This window comes from Aotus nancymaae, unplaced genomic scaffold (assembly GCF_030222135.1).
Source record: "Aotus nancymaae isolate 86718 unplaced genomic scaffold, 86718_ANA_hifiasm-v0.15.2.pri h1tg000057l, whole genome shotgun sequence".
NCBI classification, from domain to species: domain Eukaryota; kingdom Metazoa; phylum Chordata; class Mammalia; order Primates; family Aotidae; genus Aotus; species Aotus nancymaae.
The window spans coordinates 53482452-53495854 of NW_026988471.1; the positions used below are offsets into that span (position 1 = coordinate 53482452).

At 42.5% G+C, this 13403-nt stretch overlaps 1 protein-coding gene across 4 annotated transcripts in view; it reads left to right on the forward strand.

Moving 5' to 3' along the window:
• The window catches only part of SPTBN1 (spectrin beta, non-erythrocytic 1), a 213675-nt gene extending 202260 nt beyond the window's left edge, over window positions 1-11415 (forward strand). For 3 of the 4 annotated variants that reach the window (XM_021672858.2, XM_064364095.1, XM_012477173.2), the window contains 6 exons: window positions 854-966; window positions 1637-1700; window positions 6207-6445; window positions 7660-7833; window positions 9336-9378; window positions 10095-11415. In XM_021672858.2, the coding sequence (XP_021528533.1) occupies window positions 854-966; window positions 1637-1700; window positions 6207-6445; window positions 7660-7833; window positions 9336-9378; window positions 10095-10313 (852 nt within the window). In that variant the 3' untranslated portion in view covers window positions 10314-11415. Of the gene's footprint in view, window positions 1-853; window positions 967-1636; window positions 4866-6206; window positions 6446-7659; window positions 7834-9335; window positions 9379-10094 lie in introns of those variants that run through there. The other variant, XM_012477174.2, reaches the window with a different exon arrangement.
• Window positions 11416-13403: the final 1988 nt, after the last annotated feature.

The window sequence follows — 13403 nt, forward strand, 5'->3', positions numbered from 1 at the left end:
TTGTTTTTTCTTCAAATCTTCCTTTCTCCTCTAACTCATAAAAGTTTTGTACTTAAAGGGGCATGGCCTTAAAGTTTTCTTTAGAATTTCAGAATTTGAATTTCCATCAAATAGAAGCTTAATCCTAGCCTCTAGCCTGTTATTAATTCCCCATTCCTGATCCTCTCTCTTCTGCCAACATAAAGGCCTTAGAATAGGATTTGTGCACTGGTGTTTCCTCTCGCAAGACTCTTGCATTCCTGGTAGAAAGCTGATCCTTTGCAGTGTACAAAAATGGTGTTTCTGATTTCCAGTTCTGAGCATTTAAAGTGTTCCTGCATACGTTTGTGTTAAAATAGAGTACTTCTGGTGCATCCATATGACTCATGAAATGGCTTTGTTTCAGTTAGACTATTCTGTGGCTTTTTAATATGTTGTTTGGGTTTTGGCTGAACGCAGATCCCTACCACAGCACAAGCGGCTTCCTTGAGAATTATTGCAGCTCTGTCCCTGGTGTTTGTCTGAGCTCTCCTGGAGAGTCCAGCATGAACCCTCAGGCTCAGGTACTTTCCTTCTCAGCAAAGTTGAGAGTTGCATAGTTAATTTAGAAATTAAACCCATGCTCCCAGGGGTCGTGCAAACAACTCACAGGAATTTTGCCAGCCCATGGAATAGACCATTTCCTGTAGTTTTAGGTTGTAGCTGCAGTTCCTGTGAACCTAATTCGATTTGGCTCAGGATGTTAGAGCTTCTTCTTGTCCATTATGGTCCAGTTTAGCAAACTAGACAGGAGGACTTCCTGGGTTCTTAGAACCTTTTTCTGAAAAGAGGCAGAGTCTAGGACTCTACCGAACATCATTCTGTTTTCTCTTAGTTGGAGTTACTGGAAGTGCGCAGACAGCAAGAGGAAGAGGAGAGGAAGAGGCAGCCGCCTTCTCCCGAGCCGAGCACGAAGGTTTCAGAGGAAGCCGAGTCCCAGCAGCAGTGGTGAGTCTCAGCAGCTCCAGAGGCTGGGCCCTTAGCCCCAGTGGCCAATGAGGTTTATGGGGATCTTTTGGAAGCCTTGCTTTGCTAGGCCTAACCACATGCCCTGACTGTTGATTGCTTCCACAAACCATTTAAAGTCTGTATAGTTACCCCTAAATAACCTTGGAGGACACTGATTTGTCCACAGTCACACAGCTATGTAGGTAGCAGAAATAGAATGTAGACAGTGCCCTTTCTCATCTTGTGCACACACACGCAGGATGCTCAGAACTTCCATATGGTTAAATGCGTGGAGTGAACTGCTCAAATGTTAAGCCAGTGGTTTTGTGGTGATGCTTTTTGAAAGTTCTAAGTAACTTCACACAGAGGGCAGCAATTATTCTCTATTTCCAAACAGCTAATTATTTTGCTATGGTAAGAGCTCCATGGCAACCTCGAATGCTGTCTTTATTTGGTGGGGTGTGGGGCATGGGGCATTCCTGTAGACATATTTTCTATCTAGAGTCTATTTAAAACACTTGGAAGTTTCAGACTTAAAAAGAATTACATTATGTGAAAGGGTCGCACGTAGTAAAATTGAGTGATGATGTTCTCCCCACCCTCTCTTACGGTTTCCTCTTTCTCCTCTTCTTCCTTTTCCTTCCTCCTAATTTCCCCTCTTCCCTAACAGGGATACTTCAAAAGGAGAACAAGTTTCCCAAAACGGTTTGCCGGCTGAACAGGGATCTCCACGGGTTAGTTACCGCTCTCAAACCTACCAAAACTACAAAAACTTTAATAGCAGACGGACAGCCAGTGACCAGCCATGGTCTGGACTGTGAAGTTCACTACCATTTGTCAAGAATCACCCTTTCCAAATCCTCTTGGTTTTGACTTTTTGGCTTCCACTTCACCCAAAATGTTAAAATTTTTACTTAATTCATAGCCTTCCTTGGTTTCATATTTGTTTGCATTTAATTCATGTTTGAGTCTTTTAACTGATGGATGCCCAGTTGCCTTAAAGCAGCATACTTATTTTTTGTTTATTTATTGTGAGCTTTTTACTTTATTAAGATTTTACAGCGAAATCCTTACATGAGTAATTGAAATGAAATTAAATGAGATTACAGCATAATGAAGAAGAAAACTAGAATCTAACAGGTATGACACATTCAGTTATTCTAACAGGGCACAGTACTATGCTATATGCAGCCCCCTTTACAGAGGTTATTAACCTGCAGTAGTTTACTATTAACTAGGAAGACTGGTGTATGAGGAGGGAGACGTTCTATACTAAGATTAAAGCCTAAAGTCAGCTGTATAACATTCCATGAAAGATGCATTCATTTATCGAAGATGACAAAAAAAAAGGAAGGGGGGAAGTTGGATATATTCTGGAAGCTATTTTAATTTTAGGCACACAATCTCAAACGTTTCAGACCCTTGGGTCATTTATTACTTTTTACAAACCAGTTCCTCTCTCACTTTTTTTCTGCCAAGTCCTGAATTGAAAACCGTAGGCTTCCTTGCACAGATGTTGCAGCCAGCCTCAGGAGTAAAGTGCCCACTGACTGCTGCCGCCACCTCTGTCTCGCTCCCTGTCAGTGCTGCTGAGACATGGGACGCAGCAGGTGACAGCGGTTCTCAGCATGTTTTAGAAGTCTGCCTCGCAGACTTCCATGCCTCTCCATTCAGCCGATGACTTCAGGGTGTCAAACTGTTTTATTTTTTCAAACAAATGGAACAGAAGCCATTGTGGTTCATCCTGATTACTTGAACGTTGCACTTGGTGGACCATGCCTGGGAGCGCTCGCATGCACCCTGGCTTCAGAAGTCATGTCAGTGTCTCTGTAGACAAACTCCACTGTACGTCTTGGATTAATGTTCTGATTCATTGTTCATTTCTCAAGACATTTTGCGGAATTCTCCGATAAAGAAAGCTTTTAGGATGGTATTTATCTGGCCACCAGCAGGAATTGAAAATGTTTTAACAGAAATCCTTTTCCTTAGAAATAAATGCTGGTGACAGACAGAGATGGTTTCCTGGTACCGATAAAAACAAAACCAAATCCATATTATTCATCAAAGCCTTGTGAGACATTCACTTGCTCCTTTGCCATACTTAGATGTGTTAGTGGAATCAGAAACCTGTTTTGATATGTGTTCTTCATGAGTTAAGTCTGATTTGTCTTTTTATTTCATGATGCATGTCTTTTTTTTCTTTTGTCAGGATAACGTCATATAGCATCTTGTTTGTTTTTCCTTATCTCTATGTACATATCTATCTACTCTGATTGTAGATGGGTATATAGATAGATGCCAAGCTTCTTATGTTCGGGGTTAGTGTGCATCATTATTGGGTCTCTGCCTTAAAACACATCAAAATTCATTTTAGAAAAAAAACTTCTGCTCTGTCTTTGGTCATTAGGGAGTTCTAATGTGTGTTTCTGGCTCCAAATTATATTTTGTGTTTGATTGATCTATATGTATATATGTGATATTTTCATATATATATATATGTGTGTGTGTGTGTGTGTTTAAATTTTGTATCATCAGAACTGATACCCAATTTGACACGTTTTTGTATCTAGAAGACCCTCCAAAAAAGGAACCACATAAGCACACAAGAAAGGAGTGCTACGATGCTTTTAGCATTTGCTATCATGCCTATTTTTATCTAGATTTTTAAATTGTAGCTTGTCATAACAAAACTTTAATTACAATTGGATTGTATCAGAAGGAGAAAAAGTCTTTTTATTGTTTTGAGTGATGACGCAGAGGCTCAAGTTAATGCACTTGAAAATAGCATTGCTTCGTGCACTTCAAAAACCAATCAGGTGTTTTCTGTGCTACTAGTTGTCACATTGCATTTATGTTCACCTCATGATTTAAGTATCTCGGGTGTGCCTAGCCACTAAAGCACTCCGGACTAATCGCTAAAGAGAAGCAACGTCGGGGGGTGGGGGTTGCAGGGGATGTGTTCACATGTACCCATCATTTGATCATAGCACTGTGATTGCTTTTGATGTGTGTCTCTAGTGGTGTGTTGTCTGTTGGCATGCTTAAAGCATATGTCCATTAAAATTCATTTTGTTCCTTTTATTTTCCTTGTTTTCTTGGTTAGTGATTCAATTTGCATAAACATTAATGATCTCTGCATACTGGTTTGGGGTTTTCTCTTTCCTTCTAACTCTAAAGAAAAAATTTTTGCTGCAGAATTTCCCTCAGAAGAGGCTTCCCTGGCCTTCATCTACCTTGCAGTGTGACCAAGTATGATAAATTTTAGCCGTTTTCAAGGAAACGTCTCTCTACCCAGGTCATTGCTGTCACTAGCAGCTTTCAAGTCAAACCTGCAGCACTAAATTTTTTTTTAACCTGGTTTCTGTATATACTAACCCATGTCTCTATGGACTCACATCTGGCTCAGGCCTTCCAGACCAAACTCATAATTCCTCCTCACCAGAAGTTTCCTGAAATCTCACTAGAGGAGATTTTCTACCTTTAAAGTCCATTCACATTCTTTTGACTCAGGGCTTTGTTTTTTAGTTATTTCCCCTCCTGCAACTCTCCTTTAAAAGTGAAAAGGAGAACTTTTTAAGTAGTCTGTTGCTCATAAGCACGTGCCTACAGTCTGTCACTTGCAAGGCCTGGGTGATCACCATGCAGCATGCATGCACACATACCCCCTGCTTCCCCCCACCCCAAAAGTCTTTTTGTCCTAATCATATATTTTCCACATTGCTGTGAGGATAAAAGGTTCCAATCAAAACCACCCTTAAACTCCATAGTTTCTAGTCTTCCCTCAGCCCTTATGCTAATTATGATAGTTTGCATAGACATAACTTGTGATTCTCCCTCCTTCTGGAGCTATCTCCAGCCCTTTTCCCAAAAAAAAAAAAAAAAAAAAGTTTTGTTCAAAATCAAGCATTGGACCCAGCCATTCAGATAAAACCTAGTAAGTGAGAGATCCAGTTCCCAAGAGTTGATAGATCCAAGTGTTCACATGGTGGTGGCCAGTCTACCGTTTTATCCTGTCAAAGTTGTTACTGCTAATTTGGTGTCACTTTGGTTCTGGGCAGCAGTGGTGGGCGACGTATCTAATGAGCGTGCCATTGACTCCTCCATGTTTGTCTGTGTACGAGGGGTGCAGGTTGTCTGTAATCCACTAAAGTGTCAGCCACACCCAGCTTTAGTAACTCGCTAATCCACACCCTGGGTGTATCAACCAGGGGCTGCTACAGTTAATGGTACTCAGTTGATGGTACACAGGCTGAAAATGATAATGAATCAAGACCCTACTACATTTCCAAAGCCGAAAAGCCATGAGGGTTACAATTTAAATGAGCTTGGGAAGGAACGCTCCCGAAGACGTCTCCAGCCTGAAGGGTCAGAGCTGCTGGAAGCCTGGCTGTCTCTGGGCTTTCTCGTCTCAGTGCAGCAAGGCACCGTGATCAACCAACCCGTGATGGGGAAGGCCCTGGTTCTGTCTTTGTTTGGGGGTAAATAGCTGTGTGGTGTTGAGTGACTGTGATTGGCTTTTCCAGCTCCTTTAACACAAACTACAACCCACTCACGATACAACTTCGGCAGATGTGGTCAAATTGACGTTTGTTGACTTGCCTCATTTCCTTCCAGCTCTTAAGTTCCAAAGTCTAACTGGGATGGTAGATGTGAAATGCATGATTGTTGTCCTAATTTCTGCATGTGTTTATGACAATGTGTTGAGGGGAGGGGGAGGAGAGCCAGAGAGCCTTTTCAGGAACCAAGGTCTTTCCTTGTCTTACTCTGGGGGAATGCCATGTAGCTCTGATAGAGTTGTCTATCGGTCTGTTTGTGAATGCCCTTTCGCTTAAACTTCCAGCCCTTCTGGTGGCATCCTTGGTTGTAAGGTGGCTGCTGTATAACGTCCACTCTCTTTCATATTTAATATGTGTGATTGTTACCGTTGTCTTTTTGTTTTAAAGTAACCATAAGAGGAGATGATCTGAGTTACATTTATTGATCAGAGGAGTAGAGTGCAGTAAAACTCATACTGGCATTTTGCTTTTCTCATTTCCCTGTAAATGGGCGGGTATTAATCCATTCCCACCTTCTAATGTCTTTGGTGTCCAGCTGGCTTTGTGGGTGTGCAATGGTTTTACTGTACTGCCTCGATCTGTGCCAGGCATTTATACACAGCCACGTGTGCGAGTCAGGTAGAGCGTATGTGGTCACCCCCATGGCTCACAGAGTTAGCTGAATGGCCTTTCCGCTGTCCCTAGATGGCAGATACGGTGGACACAAGTGAAATGGTCAACGGCGCTACAGAACAGAGGACAAGCTCTAAAGAGTCCAGCCCCATCCCCTCCCCAACTTCTGATCGCAAAGCCAAGACTGCCCTCCCGGCCCAGAGTGCCGCCACCTTACCAGCTAGAACCCAGGAGACGCCTTCGGCCCAGATGGAAGGCTTCCTCAATCGGAAACACGAGTGGGAGGCCCACAATAAGAAAGCCTCAAGCAGGTAACGGCAGCAGAGGCTGCCACAGTAGCATGGAAAGTCAGCCTGTGAGTGGATAAGGCGGGCCACTCTTGAGTCATTAGGGAAGCATGTGCTTACGTTGTTTCGTTTTTTTTTGGTAGCTTCCTGGACATTGCATTCTTCTCGGGCTGACACTGGAAAGCGGGAGTAGAATGCTGGTTATCCACTGAGAGAAGGAAGAGTTATGTTTGGATGGGAGTAGCTAGAAGGGGCCTTAGTAGCTCATCTGGAGAAGGAATTTGCTAGATTGAGACTGAAGTGAATGATTTACCTTAAGTGAATGATTTCATTTAGGACTCCTTGTGGGTTTTTCGTAAAAGCCATTCACCATTTTCCCTGACCTGATCTCCATATCAGCCTTTTTATATATTCATTGACTCTGAAGAGCCCAAGTTACTTTACTTCACAGATGGGAAACAGAGGCTCTGAGTGGTTAACAAAGCTCACTTTCTGTGGAAGCCTAGTAATGGCGAAGCTGAAATATGAAACTGCAAAGTCTATATGCTTAACTAGTAAACCCAGCCACCTGGGACCACCATGTCTTATTGTGCTGTTCGTTTGCTATACAAGGGGATCAGAACATCTAAGAAGTGCCGTTTGCATTGAGGACAACATAGGGATTTATATGTTAATATATATAAATTAGTATATTAGGTTAGTTTGCTAAAATTATTATATTAGGACAGTTTGCCATATTATAGGAGAAAGGCCACTTTATTCTAATTTAGTCAAAGGTGCTGTAAGTGCTGATGGCCCTGAGTTGGTCTGTCTATCAAATTTCCCAGCCACGTGAGTAGTGAAGCTGCAGCTGGAGGAGCTGCTGCTAGAGGACAGGTGTGTTTCAGACAAGGAGCATGACCTGTAGCCCATTACCTTAAGAGGGCACTACAGCAAAGAGCACTAAACACCAATCAAAATGAGCTCAGAGTACTAGAGGGCAACTTGCTTTTCTCTAAATTAAGAGAGATGTAGCCCTCAAAAACCTGCCCTGTGCCTTCCCCAGACTCTCCATGGAGGAATTTTTTCTGTTGTTGAGTGTTAGCAGAATTTAGGAAGGGCTTCTAATAAGAAAGGGGGGCAGTTCACACTGTTGTATGAGGATTATTTCCATGTTAATCAAATGTGAAGTTCTTTAAGGGGAGTGTGATAGAGCCTTTATCTTTCCCCCACCTGTTTTTTTTTTTTTAATTGCTCAGGTCCTGGCACAATGTTTATTGTGTCATAAATAACCAAGAAATGGGTTTCTACAAAGATGCAAAGACTGCTGCTTCTGGAATTCCCTACCACAGCGAGGTCCCTGTGAGTTTGAAAGAAGCTGTCTGCGAAGTGGCCCTTGATTACAAAAAGAAGAAACACGTATTCAAGCTAAGGTGAGAGTTACCGTGAGTGGCATGGTTGCCAGAGTGAGTATGTGTTTACTTCCACTCTGAGAGTTGGTTTTCTTAGACAGCTACTGTGATTAGTTGGTTCTCTCTTGTGCCATTTTAAATCCCCAATAAAGTGAAAAACCAGTTTGGCACATGTCTCAGGCTAGATTCTTTGGCAGCTGTGGCCAGCCACCAGCTTCCCCGTGGTTAACAGTACAGCTGAGCATTGAAGGATAAGGGAGCTTTTGATTTTATAACCAGGCACTTACTGTTCCCTAAGACTTAAATAGAGCTAGTCACATTTCACAGTTTAAGAGAGGCTTTGAAAAATAGTTTCCCCATCTTTTAAGCTTATCCCAACCCAGGAGATGCTATTCTTTGCTAATGAGTTATCTGGAGATGGGTCAAGTGAGTCATCCTGGAGCTGGATGGAGACAAACAGGAAATGCTTGGATGGGGCCTGGGACCCTGTCCTCCCCTGACTCTCCCAGCAGATGTTCCAGCTGCCCCGAACCATCTAGTTCCGAATGTCTCTACCCTGTAGGATACATATACCTTCCTACAGAGTGGAGCTAAGCTCGGAATTTCTCATCACACTTGGAAATAGGCAGAAAAATTACTTTATCTTTTAAAAATGTAAAAAATAAACATTTTAGCAGTTAGGATGCTAGTTTACTGATTTGCTCTGTTGTTTTGGGATCTGAAAAGCTTCAGTCTTTGTTTATTTATGTTTCATGCCAGTAGGACTAGGCCAAGGGCTGCAGAGGAGAGAGTGTCAAATGGTTTGATTTATTAAGCTCTGCTGGTGTGCAGTGCAGGCAGGCTTTTTGGGCCCTGGAACGCTGTACGTTTTGTAAGACGAGGCACCGGCAGCTTGTCTCCATGACTGTTTTCCCTTTTGTACTCTTCGTGCACCTTCAGAGAGCTGGGGTATTAGGGAAGGGCAGCCGCCTTCTGCTGCACAACAGCGCCCTCTTCCTCTCTACAGCTGCAGAGTGAGTGTGTGTCCCCTCCAAGCCCAGGGACCTCTCGGTGTCGCACTGATAGGGCTTCTTAATTGTAAGACATACAGTAGAAGAAAAATTGAAGAGACATTTTCTGTTTACCTATTCTGACACCCTGGAACTTGTGAATGTAGGGGATATAAGCTCAGCAGAATTTCAGAAGGGCTCATAGTGTTTAAAAGCTTTCTTCTGAACTCAGTTTAGACCAGTAAGTGATCAGGCATCCAAGTGATCTTTGCCACAATAAAGCCAAATGCTATGTTTGGGGGTTTTAAAATCCTTCCATTAGATTGAAGCACAGGCTGCCTGTGTGTATCATTGGCGTGATTATATGGCTTCTTGATCTCCAGGGGGTCCCCAGGCTCAGGGGTTACATATTAAGGTTGATGCTTCTGTTGTGACTCCTGTTGTCTGCTTCTGTCCTGTGTGGGATATGGGAGTTGGGGGATTTTTATTTCTCTGTAGTTAAGTGGTGACTGAGTTTTTTCCTTGAAATTACAGACTAAATGATGGCAATGAGTACCTCTTCCAAGCCAAAGACGATGTAAGTTTCTAAATTTTATTTCTCTCAAGAACTGAGGAGTTTGCAAGTGTTTGTGGGATGATAGGCTTTATTCAGAATGTTCTTCATGTAATTGATGATCATTGGTTGTTTCTAGGCTCCAGTCACCAGCACTAGGAGGTGTTTGGTTCTGTCTCTAGAAGGCAAGGAATATGATCTCACTGTCCCTGGCCAGGCAGGATCCCTTGAAGTTGATGGAGGGAATCTTTGCCTGTCCCCTCCTAGGGATGAGGCACAGTGAGGTGGTTCCTGGACTGAGTGTGGATCGTGATGGGGACCCCTGCTGCCCCCTCTGCCCATAGCTAGCTCTTTCATGGGTGGGTACCTAACGTCAAGGAAAGGGAGGGTCCGTTGATGAAAAAACAACACATATAATGCTTTAAATGTGAACAAGCACCTTCTAGGGTAGGATCTGACCACCTCACAGATTGAGACTAGTCTTCCAGCTCTTACAAGTTTATAGGGCCGTATACCAGGGTGATGATCTTCAGGTACAATAAAACTGAATTCTCATGAGAGGCTGAACCAGGTTCCCTCTCCTGTACTGATAAGGCAGAGGTGCGTTTGGGGACAGTGCCCAAAAGTGATTCTGCTCACCCCTCAGTTGGCCAGATACACCATTCCCAAGCCTTGGAGCCAGAACCCCTGATGCCCACCTGTCTTAGTTGAGTGTCACCTGTGTCCCTTCCTCTGTCCAGGAGGAAATGAACACATGGATCCAGGCCATCTCTTCCGCCATCTCCTCTGATAAACACGAGGTGTCCGCCAGCACCCAGAGCACGCCAGCATCCAGCCGGGCACAGACCCTCCCCACCAGCGTTGTCACCATCACCAGCGAGTCCAGTCCCGGCAAGCGGGAGAAGGACAAAGAGAAAGATAAAGAGAAGCGGTTCAGCCTTTTTGGCAAAAAGAAATGAACTCCTTTCCTTTACCTCCTGCCCTTCTCTTACCTTTTCAGTGAAATTCCAGCATGCAAGCTCAGAACCAACACATTACTCTCTGTGCCTAATGTTCCTCAATGTGGTTGATTTTTTTTTTTTTTTAATTTATAGAGCATTTCTGGGGGGTGGGGGAAACATACCTAAATACTTTATCTCCAAGTTACAAAAGTTTGAGGTGCAGAGGGAAGGCCAGATTTTTTTTTAATAAAATTATATAGATTAGATCTCAATATTTAAACTGTTCCTCAATTTTGTGAGGCTGTGTTGGAAATAACCCGCCTCTAGTGCTGTTGGTATGCAAGGCAGCGGTGCTTAAACAATATTTCCTGTGCTCACCAGAGACAAAATGTACCAATATCCTGACACCATTCTCTCTCCATTTACTTCCGGTGGTTACCCTGAGTCTTGACTATTAGAAGTGCCCACGATGGGTCTAACCTTTATTAAACAGATCACATATTATGATCTCGCTGCAGCCACAGTGCAGCTCCACGTTAAGTCTACAGACCAAACCATTTGTATCTGGCATCACTTACTAACACACGACATGCAGCTTTTCTGCATCAACTGCTACAACGGTTAAGAATGTCAGTATACAAGAAGGAATAGAAAACTGATACTGTTTTAAATAATCTGTAATTTCAATTTTTTTTTTGCTGAAATACATTATATTGTATGTTTGAGATAATTCTAGTACAAAGTATAATAAAACTAGATGTATAATAAACCCTTTAAATCGTTGGTAAGTGTACAAGTGGTGGAACTGAAGCATTTACTGGACAAAGTAATGTTACTCTAATGGTTACTTGCTCGTGCGTTGCCACACTGTTTTATAATTTGCTTCATTTCCTTGCTATTTGATACATAGTGTGCATTTCTCTGTCACTGTAACTATTGTAATGACAAATTTTCATCTTACTGCACAATCAAAATGACATTGATAGGAATGAACTCCAGAGGCTGGGCCTGAACAGGGAGGTGGTCGCTCAGGCCTGGTGCTCAGTCGTACGACCTGTACCTCTCAACTTTTGCCCTATCTGTTAAATATATGCTATGTCATTAAATGCTTTTAAATCTAGCACGGTGACTATTGTTGTTCTTCCTCTGCTGCGTGTGCATGCCCAGTAGGGAAATTGCACAGGGAGAAATGGCAAACAGGAAATGTTTTACAACCAGTCCGGGCTCACTTGCATTTTCGATGCATGTCTGGTGCGTGAGCTTTGAAAACTACAGCGAACAGTAATAAATGTGACTGTTTGGTAGTTACACATTCAGATTTTATCTTTCATTTATGAAGAAGTTACCAGAGCACTTGCAAAATCCGAGCTCCAAGATAGGAGTTGGCAAATTCATTCTGTAAAGAGACAGAGATAGTAAATATTTTAGGCTTCGTAGGCCATACTGTCTCTGTTGCTCAACTCTGCTATTGTGTAATCCAAAGGCAGTGATTAAACACCTGGGCATGGCTGTGTTCCAATAAAACTATTTAGAGGCACAAATTTGAATTTCATATAAATTTCACATACTACACAATATTTTGATTTTTTTAAATGATTTATTTCAAAATATAAAGTCTTATTTTGTACAGATCATACCAAAAAGTAAAAAAAAAAAACAGGCGACAGGTCAGGTTTGGCCCATGGACCACAGTTTGCCGACCTCAGCATAGAGTTGTAAGTTATTTACAAGTGATATACTTTTGTGGGTTATTGGTATGTTGACTCCATGCCACTTGCATAAAGCTGTGGTGGATGATAGTATTACGGATGTCCAATAAGTTACTCTACAAAGACCGTGCCTAAGGTAGCATCGGTCCTGGGCTCCACAGCTGAGTGGCATCAGAGCTTTCTCTTAACTCTCTTACCTCTAGATGTACTGAGACCTCACCATCTTCTCCCCTGCTTCCCATGACAGTCCTACCTTGCCATGCTCAGGGGCTGGAATCAAGTTGTTCCGTTCTCAACAGACCAAAATGTTGAGTTAAGGCAAAGCATCTTGGAAACAATTGTGATTAATAACAGTCTTGTACTCTTGACAAAGTGGTGTAGATGGCAAAAAAGTTCACAGCAGCAGTCCTGGAATCCCATAAGAAATACATACATGTGGGGCATCGTGCACGTAATTTCAGCAGTTCGCAGATCTCTAGTTATGAAGCTGGGGTTTGGTGGTAGTATCTCTTCCTGCACTTGCTGAGGATCCACTGAGGCCTGAATGTGGAAGATGATGGGCAGCGAGAGAAGAGCGTCAGAAGACCCTCATCAAGATGTGTTCGCCAGCAGAAGTTATAGGCCACACAGGGTCATGAGCTTCAAGCCTGGGAGGGTAAATAATGAATTGGTTTTGTTTTGTTTTGTTTTTATTCCTCTACTATCATTTTTTGAGGAGTTTGCATATTTCTTACTGCTGTAATGCTGTGCTATTTTACCCTGATTTTCAGTGATTCAGCATAGGTGATAATACTGGCTCCTCCATAAATCTGGAGAGTGAGAAGTAGTGAAAATAAGGCTTAGGATATGAAATGGCATTGTCACTTGAGTCAAGGCCAATTTTTGTCCCACTTGAGCATCTCAAGTTAGGATGTGTCTTCTGATGGCCCTTGAGGGTTGTGCTCTGCTTGAACTGGCTGTGGTTTTTTGGATGTAACAAGAGTGATGGTGCTTCTTACAATCCGTGGCATCTTGAGTAGGTGAAACTGTATCAGACTGGGTGATGGACACAATGTCATCTCACCAAGTTCCTGGTGCTTTTAGAATTGCTTGTGTATGGGGATCCTGTGTTAGTTCCCCTGGATACATTCCTTTGTCAGTTGGAATTCCTGTAAAAGACATGCTTCCCTTCATGTGGTGGTACAGTCCATATAGGAAAGGCAGGATCGGTGCTGGAGTCTTTATTTGCATTACTTTCCTATATTCGGCATTATTTACAAGTCGGTTCCTATCTAAAGATGAACAATTTTTAAAATACTAATTTATGGGCTCAAATATATTTGAGTTTTATTCAGGTGAAATCTTTGTTTTTTGGTGAATATATTCTATAATTTTGGATTGGCCTTTCTAAACATGGCCC